This window comes from Asterias amurensis, chromosome 17 (genome assembly GCF_032118995.1).
Source record: "Asterias amurensis chromosome 17, ASM3211899v1".
In the NCBI taxonomy this organism is placed as follows: Eukaryota; Metazoa; Echinodermata; class Asteroidea; order Forcipulatida; family Asteriidae; genus Asterias; species Asterias amurensis.
In genome coordinates, this window is record NC_092664.1 from 11,009,942 (window position 1) to 11,033,535 (window position 23,594).

Genomic DNA, 23,594 nt, shown 5'->3' on the forward strand with positions numbered 1-23,594 from the left:
ACAGACACTGGACACTATTGGTAATTGACCAGTCTTCTCACTTGATGTATCTCAACATATGCATAAAATAACAAACCTGTCAAAATTTGTGCTCAATTGGTAGTTGATGTTGCGAGATACAAATGAAAGAAAAAAAAACATCCTTGTCGACACTTCAAAATCTAAATCATAGGTCTCGAAATCAAATTTGTAAAAAATTACTTCTTTTTCGAAAACTACCTTACTTCAGAGGGAGCCGTTTCTCACAATGTTTTATACCATAAACAGTTCCCTATTGCTCGTTACCAAGTAAGTTTTTATGCTAACAATTATTTTGAGTAGTTACCAATAGTGTCCTTCGCCTTTGAAGTGTAGCCCTTACCTTGAAGAGGCCGTTTGGAGCCTTGTGATGTTAGGCCCGGTCCCACTGCAGCGATAACGAAAACGATAATGATAATGATGCAAGGATAACGCATTCCATTGGTTGAATGAGCGTGTGCGTATTCTGCGTGGAGCAATTCAACCAATAGAATGAATTCTCTCTGCGTGGTGATCATTATCGTTATCGCTGCAGTGTGACTCTGCCTTCAGGCGATATCTCATGAAAAAAGCGAACATCATATCTTTGTAACCTTGTTCAAGAATGTCTTCTGATTCCCCCCCCCCTCCCCCCACAGATGGGAGCGCACCCCTCTTGACGATGCCGAGAAATTTGGTCACACTGAAGTCGCCGAGATACTACGAGACGCAGATATGTACAAAGATGTCTGATCGCCCTGACCAATGGAAGAGGTTTGAACAGGTGACTTAATGGACATAAATTATCCTCGTGGGTGATGCAATAGTGTGGTGGGAGGGGGTGGGGATGGACTTTTAAGTTCCTAATTTGAGAATCAAAATTGGGAAGTTTGATACCTGGGGCTATTTTCTAGGACACTATTGGTAATTACCCAAAATAATTATCAGCATAAAACCTCACTTGGTAACAAGTAATGGGGAGAGCATTGTTATTTTATGCATATGTTGAGATACACCAAGTGAGAAGACTGGTCTTTGACAATTACCAATAGTGTCCACTGTCTTTGAGCAGACAAAATTGCTGAAAAATTTTCTGCTGAGCTAAGTCTTGTAGGCGGAAAGTGTATTTTATGTTTCAAATAATAAACAAACCAGGAGCAAGTCCGAGTGCGCACACTGACGCACTCGCTCAAATGACTCGTTTGGAAGCCTAGTCGACCATCGGTACCATGCTATTCAACACTCCATTGCCTTTGGCATTTTTGCTATAGTGTCATTGGTTCCCCCCTGCGCTTTACACACGTTAGCATGGAACAGGCTATTGGCACCAGTGAAGAAACCACGGTCATGAGGCTGGTTCCAAATGGTCGACTACCGTAGTCAACCAATGGTCGTCCAGCCTGGGTCCGAGTCAATTTGGTCAATAGTTAACCATGGTGCCAACCTCGTTCCCAGGGGTGATCGATCTCACCGCGCCATTTTTTTCCCAGCATGCCTTGCTCGATTATAACCCCTGGAATTGGCAAACTTAAATGTGCTATGTGCTACATGTAGCACATTTAAATGAGCTATTAATGAGCGTACATATTCATTATTCAATTCTTTCTACACGCTCACTTATGTCTTTAGTCTTAAAGAATGTTTTTGTTTTTGTTTTTTATAACTGTGTTCGTGTCATAAAAAACGCGGGTGTGATCAACAAACAACTACGCGTGCACGCACTTGACATAATGCATAACCAATTTCCTGAGCCAATCAGCGTTGTTTCCCAGTACATCCCTACCAGGGGTTAGTGACGAGAGGTATCGATACGGCGCACTGCCCATAGCGAGGCTGCCATGGTGCACATTCCGAACTTGCTCTTTGTTGAATTGATGTTATAGCCCCCTCTAGAGCTGAATTCTATAAACAAAGGTAAGAATATTATATCCGATTTTTATCCACATAATTATTGTTGAAACAAATGTTGTTTGTTCCCTGGAAGATCATGCAGTTATAACTGAAATGAGGTAGAGTAGAGGTGATGGCTTTTAAAGAAAATTTACTTTGGAGATTTAAAAGAAAACATTTAGTGTGTAGCTTCGACAACCAAAGAGCAAGGAATTTTTGTTCATTTTTAACACAGTGTAGATGTAACAGGGTATGTGTAGCGTTATAAGTATGGGAGAGTTAAAAAAAGACTACTACATTTGTACTAGTGAAAATGGGTAGGTTTATTATAGCAACATAATGTTCTTTTATAGGCAAAGTTATACAGCAAGATACAATGAAAGTACTGTGTGAAAGTATTAGCTGAATACAGTGTCTACATGCAAAAAGAAAACAGTACGAAACAGCACAAAATTACTGTCGCAGTTTTTTCACAACAATGTCAAATTCATCTACCTTTTGCGAGGTTCCAAGCGCAGCATTCAGAAACAGACACCGCCCTCTCATTAAAGCTGAAAGTCTACTTCTTTTAATGAGCTGTCCAACTTGTGCTTTCGTTTTTTTGTGCAGCTGTTTTATTTTTATTTTTCTGGTTTTAAAACTGGAATATACTTTTTAAAACCATTATTTATTACTATTGAAGCATTTTGGCCTGGATTGTAGATCCAATCAGATCATTATGTATTGATTTTCATGGTTTTGTTGCAATATTTCTGCTCAGAAGGTGTTCACACTTTGCCTTTGTATTCATTTGACTTCAGGGAATGATTTGCCTTTCATAGGCCATGTCGAAATTGGTGGCTACAGCTTTTGGCTACAGTTATGACTTTGCCTGGATCGCAGTGTCATCATGCATTGAAGCATAAGACTTCCTTAGCAACAGTTGTAGCTGTAGCGGTAGTCCTAGCTGCCACTTTGGTAAGGGCCTTATATTAGTAGTGCCTGAATGGCTACAGTTATGGCTTTTGCTGGATCGCAGTGTCATCATGCATTGAAGCATGAAACTTCCTTAGCAACACCCTTAGCAACAGTTGTAGCCGTAGTCTAAGCCGCCAACTCGGATACAGTCTTGTGCTTGTTTCAGAGCAAATTTGTTGCATTTCAGAGCAAAATTTGATAAGTTCACAAGGCTATAGCCTTGTGCTTATTTCAGAGCAAATTTGTTGCATTTGAGAGCAAAGTTTGATAAGTTCATAGGGCTATAGCCTTGTGCTTATTTCAGAGCAAAATTTGTTGTATTTTAGGGCAAATTTGATAATTTCAGAGCAAAATTTGGTAAGTTCACAAGGCTATAGCCTTGTGCTTATTTCAGAGCAAATTTGTTGCATTTCAGAGCAAAATTTGATAAGTTCACAAGGCTATATATAGCCTTGTGCTTATTTCAGAGCAAATTTCATGCATTTTAGAGCAAAATTGTGTAAGTTCACATGGCTTTAGCCTTGTGCTTATTTCAGAGCAAATTTGTTGCTTTTTTGAGCAAAATTTGATAAGTTTACAAGGCCATAGCCTTGTGCTTATTTCAGAGCAAATTTGTTGCATTTTAGGGCAGATTTGATAATTTCAGAACAAAATTTGGTAAGTTCACAAGGCTACAGCCTTGTGCTTATTTCATAGCAAAATTGCATTTTAGAGCAAAATTGTATAAGTTCACAAGGCTATAGCCTTGTGCTTATTTCAGAGCAAACTTGTTGCATTTCAGAGCAAAATTTGATAAGTTTACAAGGCTATAGCCTTGTGCTTATTTCAGAGCAAGTTTGTTGCTTTTTCGAGCAAAATTTGCTAAGTTCACAAGGCTAGCCTTGTGCTTATTTCAGAGCAAGTTTGTTGCTTTTTCGAGGCCTTGTGCTTATTTCATAGGAAAATTTGATAACTTCACAAGGCCTTGTGCTTATTTCAGAGCAAATTTGTTGCTTTTTCAAGCAAATTTGTTGAATTTCAGAGCAAACTTTGATAAGTTCACAAGGCTATAGCCTTGTGCTTATTTCAGAGCAAATTTCATGCATTTTAGAGCAAAATTGTATAAGTTCACATGGCTTTAGCCTTGTGCTTATTTCATAGCAAATTTGTTGCTTTTTTGAGCAAAATTTGATAAGTTCACAAGGCTATAGCCTTGTGCTTATTTCAGAGCAAATTTGTTGATTTTTCGAGCAAAATTGATAAGTTCACAGGGCTATAGCCTTGTGCTTATTTCAGAGCAAATTTGTTGCTTTTTTGAGCAAAATTTGATAAGTTCACAAGGCTATAGCCTTGTGCTTATTTCAGAGCAAATTTGTTGATTTTCGGAGCAAAATTTGATGAGTTCACAAGGCCTTGTGCTTATTTCAGGGCAAATTTGTTGCATTTCAGAGCAAAATTTGATAAGTTCACAAGGCTACAGCCTTGTGCTTATTTCAGAGCAAATTTGTTGCATTTCAGAGCAAAATTTGATAAGTTCACAAGGCTATAGCCTTGTGCTTATTTCAGAGCAAATTTGTTGCATTTCAGAGCAAAATTTGATAAGTTCACAAGGCCATAGCCTTGTGCTTATTTCAGAGCAAATTTGTTGCATTTTAGGGCAGATTTGATAATTTCAGAGCAAAATTTGGTAAGTTCACTATGCTACAGCCTTGTGCTTATTTCATAGCAAAATTGCATTTTAGAGCAAAATTGTATAAGTTCACAAGGCTATAGCCTTGTGCTTATTTCAGAGCAAACTTGTTGCATTTCAGAGCAAAATTTGATAAGTTTACAAGGCTATAGCCTTGTGCTTATTTCAGAGCAAGTTTGTTGCTTTTTCGAGCAAAATTTGCTAAGTTCACAAGGCTAGCCTTGTGCTTATTTCAGAGCAAGTTTGTTGCTTTTTCGAGGCCTTGTGCTTATTTCATAGGAAAATTTGATAACTTCACAAGGCCTTGTGCTTATTTCAGAGCAAATTTGTTGCTTTTTCAAGCAAATTTGTTGAATTTCAGAGCAAACTTTGATAAGTTCACAAGGCTATAGCCTTGTGCTTATTTCAGAGCAAATTTCATGCATTTTAGAGCAAAATTGTATAAGTTCACATGGCTTTAGCCTTGTGCTTATTTCATAGCAAATTTGTTGCTTTTTTGAGCCAAATGTGATAAGTTCACAAGGCTATAGCCTTGTGCTTATTTCAGAGCAAATTTGTTGATTTTCGGAGCAAAATTTGATGAGTTCACAAGGCCTTGTGCTTATTTCAGGGCAAATTTGTTGCATTTCAGAGCAAAATTTGATAAGTTCACAAGGCTACAGCCTTGTGCTTATTTCAGAGCAAATTTGTTGCATTTCAGAGCAAAATTTGATAAGTTCACAAGGCTATCTTGTGCTTATTTCAGAGCAAATTTGTTGCATTTCAGAGCAAAATTTGATAAGTTCACAAGGCCATAGCCTTGTGCTTATTTCAGAGCAAATTTGTTGCATTTTAGGGCAGATTTGATAATTTCAGAGCAAAATTTGGTAAGTTCACTATGCTACAGCCTTGTGCTTATTTCATAGCAAAATTGCATTTTAGAGCAAAATTGTATAAGTTCACAAGGCTATAGCCTTGTGCTTATTTCAGAGCAAATTTGTTGCATTTCAGAGCAAAATTTGATAAGTTTACAAGGCTATAGCCTTGTGCTTATTTCAGAGCAAATTTGTTGCTTTTTCAGGCAAATTTGATAATTTCAGAGCAAAATTTGATAAGTTCACAAGGCTATAGCCTTGTGCTTATTTCAGAGCAAATTTCATGCATTTTAGAGCAAAATTGTATAAGTTCACATGGCTTTAGCCTTGTGCTTATTTCATAGCAAATTTGTTGCTTTTTTGAGCAATATTTGATAAGTTCACAAGGCTATAGCCTTGTGCTTATTTCAGAGCAAATTTGTTGATTTTTCGAGCAAAATTGATAAGTTCACAAGGCCTTGTGCTTATTTCAGAGCAAATTTGTTGCTTTTTTGAGCAAAATTTGATAAGTTCACAAGGCTATAGCCTTGTACTTATTTCAGAGCAAATTTGTTGATTTTCGGAGCAAAATTTGATGAGTTCACAAGGCCTTGTGCTCATTTCAGAGCAAAATTTGATAAGTTCACAAGGCTACAGCCTTGTGCTTATTTCAGAGCAAATTTGTTGCATTTCAGAGCAAAATTTGATAAGTTCACAAGGCCATAGCCTTGTGCTTATTTCAGAGCAAATTTGTTGCATTTTAGGGCAGATTTGATAATTTCAGAGCAAAATTTGGTAAGTTCACTATGCTACAGCCTTGTGCTTATTTCATAGCAAAATTGCATTTTAGAGCAAAATTGTATAAGTTCACAAGGCTATAGCCTTGTGCTTATTTCAGAGCAAATTTGTTGCATTTCAGAGCAAAATTTGATAAGTTTACAAGGCTATAGCCTTGTGCTTATTTCAGAGCAAGTTTGTTGCTTTTTCGAGCAAAATTTGCTAAGTTCACAAGGCTACAGCCTTGTGCTTATTTCAGAGCAAATTTGTTGCATTTCAGAGCAAAATTTGATGAGTTCACAAGGCCTTGTGCTTATTTCAGAGCAAATTTGTTGCATTTTCGGGCAGATTTGATAATTTCAGAGCAAAATTTGGTAAGTTCACAAGGCTACAGCCTTGTGCTTATTTCATAGCAAAATTGCATTTTAGAGCAAAATTGTATAAGTTCACAAGGCTATAGCCTTGTGCTTATTTCAGAGCAAATTTGTTGCATTTCAGAGCAAAATTTGATAAGTTTACAAGGCTATAGCCTTGTGCTTATTTCAGAGCAAGTTTGTTGCTTTTTCAAGCAAAATTTGCTAAGTTCACAAGGCTAGCCTTGTGCTTATTTCAGAGCAAATTTGTTGCTTTTTCGAGGCCTTGTGCTTATCTCATAGAAAAATTTGATAACTTCACAAGGCCTTGTGCTTATTTCAGAGCAAATTTGTTGCTTTTTCAGGCAAATTTGATAATTTCAGAGCAAAATTTGATAAGTTCACAAGGCTATAGCCTTGTGCTTATTTCAGAGCAAATTTGTTGAATTTCAGAGCAAAATTTGATAAGTTCACAAGGCTATAGCCTTGTGCTTATTTCAGAGCAAATTTCATGCATTTTAGAGCAAAATTGTATAAGTTCACATGGCTTTAGCCTTGTGCTTATTTCATAGCAAATTTGTTGCTTTGTTGAGCAATATTTGATAAGTTCACAAGGCTATATAGCCTTGTGCTTATTTCAGAGCAAATTTGTTGATTTTTCGAGCAAAATTGATAAGTTCACAAGGCCTTGTGCTTATTTCAGAGCAAATTTGTTGCATTTCAGAGCAAAATTTGATAAGTTCACAAGGCTATAGCCTTGTGCTTATTTCAGAGCAAATGTGTTGCATTTCAGAGCAAAATTTGATGAGTTCACAAGGCCTTGTGCTTATTTCAGGGCAAATTTGTTGCATTTCAGAGCAAAATTTGATAAGTTCACAAGGCTTATAGCCTTGTGCTTATTTCAGAGCAAATTTGTTGATTTTTCGAGCAAAATTGATAAGTTCACAAGGCCTTGTGCTTATTTCAGAGCAAATTTGTTGCATTTCAGAGCAAAATTTGATAAGTTCACAAGGCTATAGCCTTGTGCTTATTTCAGAGCAAATTTGTTGCATTTCAGAGCAAAATTTGATGAGTTCACAAGGCCTTGTGCTTATTTCAGAGCAAATTTGTTGCTTTTTAGGGCAAATTTGATAGTTTCAGAGCAAAATTTGATAAGTTCACAAGGCTATAGCCTTGTGCTTATTTCAGAGCAAATTTGTTGCTTTTTCAGAGCAAAATTTGATAAGTTCACAAGGCTATAGCCTTGTACTTATTTCAGAGCAAATTTGTTGATTTTCGGAGCAAAATTTGATGAGTTCACAAGGCCTTGTGCTCATTTCAGAGCAAAATTTGATAAGTTCACAAGGCTACAGCCTTGTGCTTATTTCAGAGCAAATTTGTTGCATTTCAGAGCAAAATTTGATGAGTTCACAAGGCCTTGTGCTTATTTCAGGGCAAATTTGTTGCATTTTTGAGCAAATATTGTATAGATTCACAAGGCTACTACAGCCTTGTGCTTATTTCAGAGCAAATTTGTTGCTTTTTCTAGCAAAATTGCTAAGTTCACAAGGCTATAGCCTTGTGCTTATTTCAGAGCAAATTTGTTGCATTTTAGGGCAAATCTTGATAAGTTCACAATGCTTATTTCAGAGCAAATTTGTTGTGTTTTAGAGCAAAATTGTATAAACTCACAAGGCTAGTTCACAAGGCTATAGCCTTGTGCTTATTTCAGAGCAAATTTGTTGCTTTTTCGAGCAATATTTAATAATTTCACAATGCTTATTTCAGAGCAAATTTGTTGCATTTCAGAGCAAAATTTGATAAGTTCACAAGGCCTTGTGCTTATTTCAGAGCAAATTTGTTGATTTTTCGAGCAAAATTGATAAGTTCACAGGGCTATAGCCTTGTGCTTATTTCAGAGCAAATTGGTTGCATTTCAGAGCAAAATTTGATGAGTTCACAAGGCTATAGCCTTGTGCTTATTTCAGAGCAAATTTGTTGCATTTCAGAGCAAAATTTGATGAGTTCACAAGGCCTTGTGCTTATTTCAGGGCAAATTTGTTGCATTTCAGAGCAAAATTTGATAAGTTCACAAGGCTATAGCCTTGTGCTTATTTCAGAGCAAATTTGTTGCATTTCTTAGCAAAATTTGATGAGTTCACAAGGCCTTGTGCTTATTTCAGGGCAAATTTGTTGCATTTTTGAGCAAATATTGTATAGATTCACAAGGCTACTACAGTCTTGTGCTTATGTCAGAGCAAATTTGTTGCTTTTTCTAGCAAAATTGCTAAGTTCACAAGGCTATAGCCTTGTGCTTATTTCAGAGCAAATTTGTTGCATTTCAGAGCAAAATTTGATAAGTTTACAAGGCTATAGCCTTGTGCTTATTTCAGAGCAAGTTTGTTGCTTTTTCAAGCAAAATTTGCTAAGTTCACAAGGCTAGCCTTGTGCTTATTTCAGAGCAAATTTGTTGCTTTTTCGAGGCCTTGTGCTTATCTCATAGAAAAATTTGATAACTTCACAAGGCCTTGTGCTTATTTCAGAGCAAATTTGTTGCTTTTTCAGGCAAATTTGATAATTTCAGAGCAAAATTTGATAAGTTCACAAGGCTATAGCCTTGTGCTTATTTCAGAGCAAATTTGTTGAATTTCAGAGCAAAATTTGATAAGTTCACAAGGCTATAGCCTTGTGCTTATTTCAGAGCAAATTTCATGCATTTTAGAGCAAAATTGTATAAGTTCACATGGCTTTAGCCTTGTGCTTATTTCATAGCAAATTTGTTGCTTTTTTGAGCAATATTTGATAAGTTCACAAGGCTACAGCCTTGTGCTTATTTCAGAGCAAATTTGTTGCATTTCAGAGCAAAATTTGATAAGTTCACAAGGCTATAGCCTTGTGCTTATTTCAGAGCAAATGTGTTGCATTTCAGAGCAAAATTTGATGAGTTCACAAGGCCTTGTGCTTATTTCAGGGCAAATTTGTTGCATTTCAGAGCAAAATTTGATAAGTTCACAAGGCTATATAGCCTTGTGCTTATTTCAGAGCAAATTTGTTGATTTTTCGAGCAAAATTGATAAGTTCACAAGGCCTTGTGCTTATTTCAGAGCAAATTTGTTGCATTTCAGAGCAAAATTTGATAAGTTCACAAGGCTATAGCCTTGTGCTTATTTCAGAGCAAATTTGTTGCATTTCAGAGCAAAATTTGATGAGTTCACAAGGCCTTGTGCTTATTTCAGGGCAAATTTGTTGCATTTCAGAGCAAAATTTGATAAGTTCACAAGGCTATAGCCTTGTGCTTATTTCAGAGCAAATTTGTTGCATTTTAGGGCAAATTTGATAGTTTCAGAGCAAAATTTGATAAGTTCACAAGGCTATAGCCTTGTGCTTATTTCAGAGCAAATTTGTTGCTTTTTCAGAGCAAAATTTGTTGCATTTCTTAGCAAAATTTGATGAGTTCACAAGGCCTTGTGCTTATTTCAGGGCAAATTTGTTGCATTTTTGAGCAAATATTGTATAGATTCACAAGGCTACTACAGCCTTGTGCTTATTTCAGAGCAAATTTGTTGCTTTTTCTAGCAAAATTGCTAAGTTCACAAGGCTATGGCCTTGTGCTTATTTCAGAGCAAATTTGTTGCATTTTAGGGCAAATCTTGATAAGTTCACAATGCTTATTTCAGAGCAAATTTGTTTCGTTTTAGAGCAAAATTGTATAAACTCACAAGGCTAGTTCACAAGGCTATAGCCTTGTGCTTATTTCAGAGCAAATTTGTTGCTTTTTCGAGCAAAATTTAATAATTTCACAATGCTTATTTCAGAGCAAATTTGTTGCATTTCAGAGCAAAATTTGATAAGTTCACAAGGCCTTGTGCTTATTTCAGAGCAAATTTGTTGATTTTTCGAGCAAAATTGATAAGTTCACAGGGCTATAGCCTTGTGCTTATTTCAGAGCAAATTGGTTGCATTTCAGAGCAAAATTTGATGAGTTCACAAGGCTATAGCCTTGTGCTTATTTCAGAGCAAATTTGTTGCATTTCAGAGCAAAATTTGATGAGTTCACAAGGCCTTGTGCTTATTTCAGGGCAAATTTGTTGCATTTCAGAGCAAAATTTGATAAGTTCACAAGGCTATAGCCTTGTGCTTATTTCAGAGCAAATTTGTTGCATTTCTTAGCAAAATTTGATGAGTTCACAAGGCCTTGTGCTTATTTCAGGGCAAATTTGTTGCATTTTTGAGCAAATATTGTATAGATTCACAAGGCTACTACAGTCTTGTGCTTATGTCAGAGCAAATTTGTTGCTTTTTCTAGCAAAATTGCTAAGTTCACAAGGCTATAGCCTTGTGCTTATTTCAGAGCAAATTTGTTGCATTTTAGGGCAAATCTTGATAAGTTCACAATGCTTATTTCAGAGCAAATTTGTTGCGTTTCAGAGCAAAATTGTGTAAACTCACAAGGCTAGTTCACAAGGCTATAAGCCTTGTGCTTATTTCAGAGCAAATTTGTTGCTTTTTCGAGCAAAATTTGATAAGTTCACAATGCTTATTTCAGAGCAAATTTGTTGCATTTCAGAGCAAAATTTGATAAGTTCACAAGGCTATAGCCTTGTGCTTATTTCAGAGCAAATTTGTTGCTTTTTAGAGCAAAGCTTGATAAGTTCACAAGGCTTGTTTCAGAGCAAATTTGTTGCATTTAAGAGCAAAATTGATAAGTTCACAAGACTATTCCTTGCGTGGAAGAAGGTTGGTTTTTTTTTCACACTTAGCTTTCTGTTTCTGTAATAAACTGCAGATAAGTCTTCACAATAAAACCTACTTGTAACGCATCGATATAATGCGCTATATACTGTTAGTATTATTGATACCTACATGTAATATGTCATTTATTTAACATTTTAATTTTGAGCTTTTCATTCATTAAATTGAAATAGTGCATGTAAGTTTATTTTTATACCCTGTACAATAGTTTTACTAATGTGTTAAAACTAAGTTTAAAATTAAATTTTATTTTATTTTTATGTGTTGTATAACAATGTTTGTTGTCATAAAATTAGTGTGTTTATTATTTTATGCTGTATTTTGATGTCAGTCAGAGGAAAAGTTATTAAAATTATGCAGCTATACCATGCGAGTGTCTTTATGCGATGAGCAAATAAACGTTCTATCTTTGTCTGTATCCATTTTTATTACAGAGTTATGGAATTTGTCAAATTTACTCCAATCCTAAGTCCCATTTTGACTTGCCTCGAACAGTCGTTATTGATTGAATAAAAAATCACAAGGGGTAAGCCTTGCATTTTCTTCAGAATTTGGCAGAAAACTATTTTTAAAGTTATTTGCCCAAATTCAATATAAATCACAAGGGGTAAGCCTTGCATTTTTCAAAATTTTGCAAAACATTTTAGTGCCAAAATGTAACAAATCATAATGGCCAAAGTTTGAATCAATCATGATAAGATTAAAGAAACAAATATAATCATAAATCACAAGGGGTAACCTTGCATTTTTCTTAAAATTAGGTTGAATATTCATCAGCGGCCATCGCCTTAGATGCACTGCCACCAGGGGCATGTTGCCACTTACCCCTGGGGCTGAAACAGGCTTAAGCCTTCACAGTCCATATGGATGAAGGCATGGGTTTCATCCACCAGGAGCTTCCATATTTTTTTAAGCAATTATGGTTAAGTGCCTTGCTCAAGGGCACAAGTGCAAACCCACACTCTGCTGCTGACAACACACAAGCTTGGGTCCAGTGCATTTGACCTCTCCGCCAAGACACGCCATGTTGGGTTAGGTAAAATTTAGTAGTAAAAGGGGCCATAGCCCGGCATGGGCATTCATCGCCATATCTTGAGGTACATGTAGTTGCGAGCTCTTTCAAGGTCCTTCAGTCTCCATTCGAGACGTCATAATTGGTGCAGGCCTTCCTGGTGTATACTCTCCAGGTGGTCCTGTCTGATGCCAGGCTAGACCAGGTGGTAAGGGAGGACGTCCTCTTAATTGTCCTTGTGAAAGCATCCTTGTAACGCAGAAAGGGACAACCTGCACACCTGGTGCCCTCCTCAAGCTCACTGTATAATGGGGCTTTAACTGGTCTCTCATTGGTCATTCTGTGGATGTGTCTGATCCATCGCAGCTGGCACCACATCCAAGCTATCTCGATGTCATCGACCTTTGCCATCGTCAAGATGTCATCATTTGGGATAAAATCATTCCATCTGATCCGGAAAATTTGGCGAAGGTGGCAAGCACATCAGTGTGAAAAGCTGGAATCATCTTGACGAACTTTTGTGGGCATCCAGCTTTGGAGAGTATCTGGTACAGCAGCTGCCTGTTTGCACTGTCAAATGCTTTGGCAAAATCTACAAAGGCGATTTGTATGTGTCGCCTCTGCTCTCTGCTTTTCTCCATCAGTTGACGTAGAGTGAAAATCCCATCGATGATGCTCATGTCAGCTCTTTATCCTGACTGAAACTGTGGGTACATGGGTTCCAGGACCTTTTGAAGACGTTGAAGCAAGATGCAGAGAAATACCTCTGTAGTTGCCACACAAAGACTTCGCTCCTTTCTTGTAGAGGATCGACATGTTTGCAGTCTTGAGGTCAGCAGGGATGTTCTCATGCAACCACATGTCACTGAAGATTTTGTGTAAGTGCTTAATCATGACACCTCCTCAATTTTTTAGTGTTTCAGGTGGTATGCCATCTGGTCCAGGGCTTCTGTTACACTTCGTCCTCTTGATTGAGCCAATATTGGTTCCATTCCAAGGTCGTGATTGACTGGTTTCTGTTCAAAATCATCCAGGACCTGAATGTTGGCTATTGCAGGTTGGTTTAGAAGTGTAGAAAAATGTTCCATCCATCTGGCTTTGATGTCTGTCAAGTACGCCAGGCCAGACCTCATGTTCTTTTCTGACACATGCATTGAAGTCTCCCATCACTATCATTTATCCTTATCTCTTGTAGATGATCTGACTAAGTTCTTCATAAAAGGCTTCCTTTTCATCGTCCGGTCTCTGCATTGTTGGTGCAAAGACACTGATAAAAGTCACACTTTTGCCAGGTTGAATATGAGCTGTCATAGTCATGAGTCTATCATTTAACGCTGTCGGTTGGCACTGCAGCTTGAGGTCGTTTGAGATGGCAAAACCAACACCTGCTGTGCAGTGTTTGCCACCACTCCAGTAGAATGTGTGTGATTACTCGATAATGTTGCCTGTGCAAGGTTTCAGCACCTCGCTAAGTGCACAAACGTCTATCTGCAGCCTCTGCAGCTCCATAGCGATAAGGGCAGAGGCTCTCTCTGGGTGAACAGATTTTTCTGTTTTGTTCATCGTTCGTATGTACAAAGATTTGAGTTTCAGTCCTTTTTTATATGCTGTTGATTTCTTACCGCAAAAAAGGATCGGCTCTGGCTGCGGCTAGCCAGACACTGGCAGGTGAGATGACCAATGTTTACCCCATCTATTCTAGGGGCTCCCCAGCTGGGGCGGGCTCCAGCCATCCTAAAAAGCCGAGCCCTGACATCATGGAGAGCAGCCGAGGACCGTTGTCATCTCAAGACAGCGTTCAGCGACAGTAACCAGACCATGAACGCCGTATGTGCACATCGCCGTAGACACTTCCAGGCGATCAACCCTGTACCCACTGAAAAGAGCATGTCTCCGTAGGACTTTGACGCAACTCATACGAAGAGTAGAATAGGCGATTGGCGTGTGGGTGAAAAGAAAGCGGCTGCGCAACCACTCCCAAGAGCAACCAGACGGAGCGTTGAATCAACGGTATGGAGATCCATCACAGCCGCACTCTGCCTAGCTGTCGCAGTGAGCAAGCCAGAACCTCAGTATTTTATGGACTGCCGTGTTGTCGGAAGAGTAGCACCACAGTAGCAGATGGTGAAAAAAGCACAGACTGAAAATATGCTACTAAACGTCACCCATCTTCGTTGCTGCCCGAAGACTTAAAGTTTTAGATCAGAGTGACCTTCTCCTTGGTGGGTTGCTGTCCAGAGCTCACTAGCCCCACCTGCCAGGGTTTGAAATCAGAGTTTTCCTTCTCCTAGGTGAACTGCCTCCCATGGCTGACGAGCCCCACCTGCCCGGTTAGGTAAAATAGTTAACAATTGACATTTCAAACCATAATAAAACCAAACATTTGATTTGTCTTTTAGTGTAACATTTTTTATTGCATTTCATTGTTTTCATAACATATTAATTTTTGTAGGAATTTCATTATTTTTGTAATTTCTTGTATTAAAAATTAGCACGTTTTTATAAATTCATCATTTTAAATTGGCAATGATTTATAACATATAATTAACAACATAATTTCGTTACATTTCTTAATCGAAATTCAACTAAGAATCAGGTAAAAATCATGAATAAGAAAAAGGACAAGGTAATAGATAAAATAAAATGAACAACCTTCCTAAGCTTTTGTTCCTTTTTAAAACGATGGGCACCATAACGGAAACCATGTTTGAGTTCAAACTAATTGCACATAAAATTACTTATACAGTGTGTCGATAAAATAACCTCAAGTAAACTTTACAACTTGCTACTTAAATCCACATTTCAAAAATCTAGCAACGAACCTAAAAATCCAAGTGACTGTTAAAATGAAGAAGATAATAAAATAAAAACATAAACATCAACGCTTTAAAATATACCACAACATTTTGTGCTTCAGAAATTGTCTAATGATACAAAGAATGCATCACAACCAAACTGTTTTGGTTAAATTGAGAACTGTATTGGGTATGTTTCGCAAGGGACCTAAATTTGACAATATTTATGTCAATACAATTACTTACGGTACACAGCTATTGTTAGTAAGTTTGAAACCTGTTCACTGTTTGACATTTGGGAGTACTATCGGGGGAAGCAGACACATGGAGTAAATCCAACGATCTCAGGAATGTGCTCGGCTAAGAAATACATACAGAACATAGAGCAGAGCGCTAACACTCCGTTATACACACACAAAGGTTTTGAAGCCGTGTGGGCGCATCCATGTTTATCACACGACAGCCATTTAACTGACAGCCATTTAACTGACAGCCATTTAACTGACAGCCATTTAACTGGGGTCCCTTGCTTAATTTTACCATGGTTGTAAAATGTAGCAATGATTTTGCAAATGTACTTTGATGGACAGTAGAAGCAATTGTTGTCTTTTCACACAAGGTACATTTTGTAACATTTAACAACCATGCAACAATTTAGCAAGGGACCCTTTCTAAACTGCTCTCTTGTGAAAGGGGCTTTAGCGAGCTTACCCTTTAAAGGTATACTACAGGAGTGATAGAGCTGACAAAATAGTCGCAGACAGCGTTCACCTTGCTTGTGATCAAATATAGAGGACATAACAAACCTGTGAACATTTGGGCTTAAACCGTTGCGAGTCATGTGAAAAACCATGCACAATTCTTAGTATTTCAAGAGAAGTTTCTATACTTAGCTTAACCACCTTCTACAGTAATTAACAAGTTTAAAGGCAGTGGACACTATTGGTAATTACTCAAAATAATTATAAGCATAAAACCTTTCTTGGTGACGAGTAATGGGGAGAGGTTGATAGTATAAACAATTGTGAGAAACGGCTCCCTCTAAAGTAATGTAGTTTTCGAGAAAGAAGTAATTTTCCACAAAGTTGATTTCGAGACCTCAGATTTAGAATTTGAGGTCTCGAAATCAAGCACCTGAAAGCACACAAGTTCGTATGACAAGGGTGTTTTTCTTTCGTTATTACCTCGCAACGTCGACGATTGATTGAGCTCAAATTTTCACAGGTTGGTTATTTTATGCATATATGTTGAGATACACCAACTGTGAAGACTAGTCTTTGACAATTTATTACCAATAGTGTCCAGTGTCTTTAATAATATTCATTTAAAAAAACATGACTAAAATTTTTCGAAGGTTATTAATAAAATTGATCTCCACTTTTAGATCGTTCTAAATTCATTTGTAAATGACATTAAAATTCAACAAGAAAATCGTCATAATTAAGTATGGAATGTTAAATTCATTATTTTGATTTTGTATACACATTTTTTATTTTCTAAATTGATTAAAATGAAAGCCTTCTTCAATACACTTGCATTCTGTAAGAATTATTTTTGTGTAGCTGCACCAACATTTCGGGCTTAATAGCTGAAAATGTTAAAGTTCATGCAACAACAAGGCAATTAAAAAAAACTGTTCGTTTAATTTTAATTTTGTAATTTAAATTCATTTCATTTCATTTATTCTGATTGTTTATTTCGGTTGTGAAGCAAAGGACTCTCAGGAAAGTTCACTTATTCTCTATACCAGCCAAGAGCCCAGTGGGGAGAAGAAAGGGAAGGAACCTTTATTTTATAAGATGTGGAGGAGAAAAAAAACCCAGAGAATTATTCCAGGGAAAACCCCACACCGTACACTCTGCTGAAGGTATTGCCCCTTGGGCGGGATTCGAACCAGGGTCATAGAGGTGGAAGGCGAGGAGATACTGAAGGCCACAGAAACCATAGACTTTGTTGCCCAGGTCTTGGTCTGTGTGTCCCATCTGGCCTGTGTGCCCCATTAAAAGGTTTTCAAATTAAGCACTTTTTTTTCCCCAATGCAAACACTCTCTAGAAAAATGAAAATGTGGTCAATTTCACATCATTTAAAAAAAATGTACTTCAGAAAAATAGCGATAAAAAGTCAAACATTTATGGTCAAATATTGAAAGGTGACGTATTTAAATTGTTTTTAGATGTGAAAAATGGCCTTGCCCCTTCTCAAAGATGAAATTTATAAATTGTATTTAGTGCAAAAAGTTGGATTTGCTTGTACGGTACCCAGCAGTATTAACTATGCATACATAGCTACAATGTGAAAGGTTTAACACATGCTAGAAATTACATTTTACTTAGTGTCCATTAAAAAAAAATCAGATCAAGAAATTATTTTTCGAATTATACCAAGTTATTTACACAGTAGCATTATTAAAATTAAAATAATGCATCATAGCAAAATTATATAGCACCGTTACTGGCATATCAATAACTGTATAAATGTAAGTCCATTGGAACAATTTCATGCGCATTACAAAACAAAATAATTTACAAATACAATCTTTACACTCTTACGAGATTCTTCACCTTCTCACCGTAATTATTATTATTTCTTACAAGACTTTATTTCTTACGATACTTTTTTCTTTTTTAGCCCACGCCTAAACTGAGCAGTGTTTACATTTAGTTGCTTATTTTTTTTTTTAAACAACAACACAGCGTACTGTGCTTGTTGTGATTAATGGAAAAACGTACTGGAGAAATGATGTGGTAATTTTTACATAAATTATGAAATTCCACTTCAGAAAAACCAAGGAAAAATCGAACCGCCATAATATTTAATGGCCAATAATAATGAAAGGGACACCAATTCATGCTTTTCAACTGTTTGTAGAAAGAAAGAAGAATGGATTTTGTAATGTTTTCCAGACTTTTGTTTCTTCTGTCATGACTGTGAAATAGCCTCACTGGTGGGAATCAAGAAAGCTTACAAAATTCTATTTAATTTGGGTAATTTCTGTTATTAATTTAGTACCAAACATGTCATTACTGGTGAACACCAGCCATCAGTGCCATTATTTGAAACAGCGCCCTCATTAGTTTGACAAAGAATAGTCACAGATTGCATATTATATGTGGAAAGGATAGACTCTTAACACAAGTCATGTTCACCGGAAAGAGGAAGAACCTTGAGTGTGTCTGATCATTGTCCCATTAGCTTATACTTAGACTTGTCTCCTGGAAACAAGACTAGCTAATTTGCCAGTGTTCACTGAATGGTCTAAAAATACACTCCTACTAGTGCAAAATGGACTATCCACACTCGCATAAACTACATTATGAGCTGTGGAAGGATCCACTTTTTAGAGGTATTTTGTACTGGATTAAATACTGGCTACGATTCGATTCAAGTTTATTTCCATACAACATGAAAAAAAAGTAAAAATACCGTACTGACGCTCTGTAGTACAAACTTCATCCAATCTCATTAAACTGTATACATGTATGCTGTAGTCATCTACACCAAAAACATTAAATAAATATTTTGACTTACTTTACATAATGTATGTTTAAACCAATAATACATAATTCTAAAATGAATATAAATAATAAATAGATTGAGTTGGTTTCTCTCTGTACCTATAAATTTACCAACGCAAAAAAATAAAACAGTCCCCTACTATTTTCAACTTGATCCCCCCTTCCCTCAAAAAAAGAAAACAAGGAAGAAATGTTCTTTATACTCTACATGTGCAGTTGTGGCCCCGCCCTCCACAGACCCTCAAGTTAACCTCCACAGACTCTCAAGTTAACTGTAAATAAATATGCCCTATTTACAAGCTAAATGACAAAACAAAGACCAATGTACATTTCTGTCCTTACTCTATGTTTATAATAAGTGAAATGAGCTTAAGGGTTTGGTCAGGATTGGTAGGCATGACAGTAGTCACAGACAGTGTTTATGTTTTGTGTCATCAACCTTATACAATAAACCTGAGGAAATTTGGGCTTAAAGGCAGTGGACACTATTGGTAATTACTCAAAATAATTAGTAGCATAAACCTTACTTGGTGACGAGTAATGGGGAGAGGTTGATGGTAGAAAACGTTGTGAGAAACGGCTCCCTCTGGAGTGACATACTTTTTGAGAAAAAAGTTATTTTCCACGAATTTGATTTTGAGACCACAGGTTTAGAACTTGAGGTCTCGAAATCAACCATCTAAACACACACACAACTTCGTGTGACAAGGGTGTTTTTTCTTTCACTATTATCTCACAACTTCGACGACCAATTGAGCTCAAATTTTTACAGGTTTGTGAGAAGACTGGTCTTTGACAATTACCAATAATGTCCAGTGTCTTTAATTCATAAAAATCTACTCCGCAGTAGTAGAATATAAAGCAAGACAATTGTTTAAAAGAACATAACCTACGTGTACCTGTAAAGTAGATACACAAACGGTGTTACCGCAAACCAAAACTATCACAGGCATGTTACTCGCATGTGATTCGAACCCACGACCTTTGCAATTTTAGAGCAGTGTCTTAATAACTAGACAAATATTTATTAGTTTTATCCATACCACTCCAGTATAATATCTTCAAGAACATTAAAGGCAGTGGACACTATTGGTAATATTGTCAAAGACTAGCCTTCACAGTTGGAGTACCTCAACATCATGCATAAAACAACAAACCTGTGAAAATTGGAGCTCAATCGGTCATCGAAGTTGCGAGATAATAATGAAAGAAAAAACACCTTTGTCACACGAAGTTGTGTGATTTTAGATGGTTTGATTTCAAGACCTCAAATTCTAAATCTGAGGTCTCGAAATCAAATTCGTGGAAAATTACTTCTTTCTCAAAAACTATGGCACTTCATCAGAGGGAGCCGTTTCTCACAATGTTTTATACTATCAATCTCTCCCCAATACTCGTCACCAAGAAAGGTTTTATGCTAATAATTATTTTGAGTAATTACCAATAGTATCCACTGCCTTTAACAAACTAAATGGTCTGTACACATAGTAACAGATTATTATTTACAATCATTTGTCTTGCACAAAATCTGTGTTAGTTGTATCCAAACTGTTGGCAGATGTCAAACATTCTACACTTTAACATATTGGAATGTGCTATTCTTTGGCCCCTTTCATACTACATAAAATCCCTGGGGATTTCCCAGAGGAAAACGTGGGACCATTCACACTAGACTTACAAACTCTGACTTACAAACTCTGATAAACTCACAGGTAATATGCAAGAGGCCCCTGGTTGATCATTTTCCCCAGTATGTTGGCATCAAGTGTGACACAAGTATGGGGTGGTTGGAGAAAGGGGTTCAACTTCCCCAGGAATTCCCTGGGGTTTTCATTCCCAGGGAATTGGCTTTGTGTGAAAAGGGCTCAATGGTATAAGGGCTCTACTTTATAAGTACTTCATTCAAAGGAATCACAGGAACTTTGATCTCATTTTTTAAAATTATTTAATTCATCTTTAGGCAGATTTGGCATCTTGGCACATTTAGCCCAACGCCGCCCTTCTTGCAGCTTCGGCATTACTTAGTTTGACTTAGTAATGCAGTCCACCTTGAAGCCATATCAAGATAAATTGGAGTGCATGTTAATTTCATGTAGTACTAAACTGCTACATTAACTGAAGTACCTCAAGAATCATCTCCCCCGAACACCCAATATAATCTTACTGTACTGTTTCCACAACAACCTGTTGCATCTCTTCCCTCACCTTGACAATGCCGTCATTCTCTTCGATGCTGACCTCCAGCTCCCCTTCCGTGCCTGACCCTTCCTCACCAGACACCACCATGCCCTCTCCCCCTTCCCCGTGGGTCAAACTGTGTCTCCTCAGGTCGCAGTTCCTCCTGAAGACCTTGCCGCAGCTGTCGCAGTTGTATGGCTTGATGTCCGTGTGCGTGAGCAGGTGCGTCTTGAGGTTGCTGCGCTGGTTGAAGGTACGGCCGCACGTGGAGCACTTGTGGGGCGACTCCTGAAGATGGAGGGTCTTGTGGACAGCGAGGGTGCGCGCTTGGCAGAACCCCTTACCGCACTCTGGGCACTTGAAGGGCTTCTCCTTGGAATGGATGTACCTGGAGCAGGAAAAATAAATAATTGGGGTTGAATAAATGCAAATTTACTAGAGCATGATTTGAACCAACAACCTCCAGAATAAATGAGGAACATTAATCACAAGAAAAATACAATTTATTTAAGCAGGATTTGAACCAACAGTCTCCAGATTACGAGGGTTGAACAAAAACAACAATTACTTGAGCAGTATTTGAACCAATGACCAGCACTCAACCAACTGAGGTATTTAGCTTTATGTTTGACTGTCGGGAGTGCCAGTGCGGAGCCTGATAATCTGTAACTGATGTGCAGCCAGGGATCACACTCAATCAGTTTATGATACAACCTGTTAAGTGGCAGCCAGGGATGCGACTATTTGTATTTCAAATATCAAGTTATTAACCAGAAAAGAATCAAACTGGGTAAATTTTAAAGAAGTTAGGGTTGAACACTCACTGACACCCTTACTCTATGCTGACACTAGACCACAGGATTTGAATTTGCAACCTCAAGATTAACATGCTGGCACTCTACCAACTGAGCTATCTACAATCCAGGCCAAAATGCCTGGGCCGCCCATTCCTAATGTTACAATAAACATTCCCTGTCCACTTCCCCCTGACAATAAACTCTCCTCCCCCCCCCCACCCCACCACTAAATGTTGACTGGAAAGCAGAAGACCAACATTAGAGGGCCCAACGAGATATGGCCCTATAGTTAGCAGTCTACCTATTTTGGTGATAATCTCAATTTTGGTGATAATCTCAAATAAAAACACAAAATACATTACTGGTAGTTAAACATGTAAAGTATTTTATCATTTTGTGGAGAGTGATTTCAAAACCTTAAATTTGCCACTTGAAAAAGCAACCAGCAGAATTTGCGCCATTTCCATGGAGTAATAAATATCATTTTTACCACATATCATTCTGTCATAAAATTTTACACAACCATACAGTTTCAGGGTACATGTATATGTCTGTGAATCATTAAATTCTACTTTCAAAATATCTTTCCAACCATAATTACTTCAAATAAGGGAATCAATGTGTGGTGAAGAGGTTTTCAACTAGTGGTTTAAACCCGCGCCAAGGCCTGGACTTGATATTTTTACCGATATTGTTATGAATATCTATTTAAAATAGAAGAACAAAAATTGCTGAAAGCCGCCCAATGCGAAGGCAACGAGACCCCTTTGAGAACTACATAGAACAAAGAAAGATATTTACACAATGCTGGCACACAGTTTGTATATATTATTTCAAAACAGAAGGTATAAACACTTATTACTGTCAATATAAAACACATATCTTTTTATAATCATTGTACTTTTTGAGAAACAAACCAAAAGTTAGCCAGAAAAGTACTTTTTTTATGTTTCTGTTTTGTCCACAATTTCCAGACATCTAAAAACATAAAAGTGCAGTAGCCTCCTGCTGAAAAAAAAGAAAACATGAAATAGTTTTGAGATTTGTTTTTAAAACAATGAAATGATGTTTAGAACCTCCATTGTCTTAACCAACAACATGAAAGTACAGTAGTTATAAACCGACTAGTTCAGCCCTCTGTTTATATTATGAAGTACAAATGCCTCTGGAATTTTTCTTTTGTTAAAGACACAGGACACTATTGGTAATTGTCAAAGACCAGTCTTCTCACTTGGTGCATCTCAACATGCATAAAATAACAAACCTGTGAAAATTTGAGCTCAATCGGTCATCAAAGTTGTAAGATTATAAAGAAAGAAAAAACACCCTTGTCACACGAAGTTTTGTTCTTTCAGATGCTTGATTTCGAGACCTCATATTCTAAATCTGAGGTCTCGAAATCAAATTCGTGGAAAATTACTTTTTTCTCGGAAAGTACTCCACTTCAGAGGGAGCCGTTTCTCACAATGTGTTTAACTACATGTATCAACCTCTCCCCCTTTCCTCGTTACCAAGTAAGATTTTATGCTAAAAATATTTTGAGTAATTACCAATATTTTTCCATTGCCTTTAAGTCTTTTTTATTTTTAAAGGCACTGGACACCTTTGGTAAATTGTCACCGACCAGTATTCTCACTAGGTGTATCCCAACATGCAAGAAACAAAATCAAAATTTCCTTTTGTTTCTACTTTTTCTGTCTTTTTATTTTCAGTAGAATATTTACAAGGGAGTAGGGGGTCCTATACAATAGTAAGTAATATTTCTGTCAAAAATGAAGCTTTAAAGTTTGAATTGCGAAGATTAAAATGTACTTCTTCCACTATACTTCTTCTTCATTACTCATAAGAATCCATTAGAACTGAGAACATAAACACCAAGAAACATTTTTATATCACCTCTTTTCAGACACTTTTACAAGAAAAAGTTGTTTAAAAAAATAAACCCCCAAAAAACTTGTATAGGAATGTAGTGACGACTAAACAGAAATGTAATCTAAAGGGGTTAAAAATACTAGGATGGAGGTAGGCTCCACACGACTTGGAGCAATTGAGATAAACCCCTAGATCTATTGTTAAAGTAACACACGTC

General features: G+C 37.1%; 2 protein-coding genes across 4 annotated transcripts in view; one reads left to right on the forward strand and one right to left on the reverse strand.

Annotated features, from left to right (window-relative positions):
- Window positions 1-14,509, forward strand: part of LOC139949543 (glutaminase kidney isoform, mitochondrial-like) — a 34,117-nt gene extending 19,608 nt beyond the window's left edge. Inside the window, exon 13 of the mRNA XM_071947917.1 lies at window positions 657-14,509. Within this exon, the coding sequence (XP_071804018.1) occupies window positions 657-750 (94 nt within the window). The 3' untranslated portion in view covers window positions 751-14,509. The remainder of the gene's footprint in view (window positions 1-656) is intronic.
- Window positions 14,510-14,632: 123 nt separating this feature from the next.
- Window positions 14,633-23,594, reverse strand: part of LOC139949784 (uncharacterized) — a 79,374-nt gene continuing 70,412 nt past the window's right edge. For all 3 annotated transcript variants that reach the window (XM_071948327.1, XM_071948326.1, XM_071948325.1), the window contains exon 3: window positions 14,633-21,096. In XM_071948327.1, coding sequence (XP_071804428.1) covers window positions 20,691-21,096 — 406 coding nt within the window. In that variant the 3' untranslated portion in view covers window positions 14,633-20,690. The remainder of the gene's footprint in view (window positions 21,097-23,594) is intronic.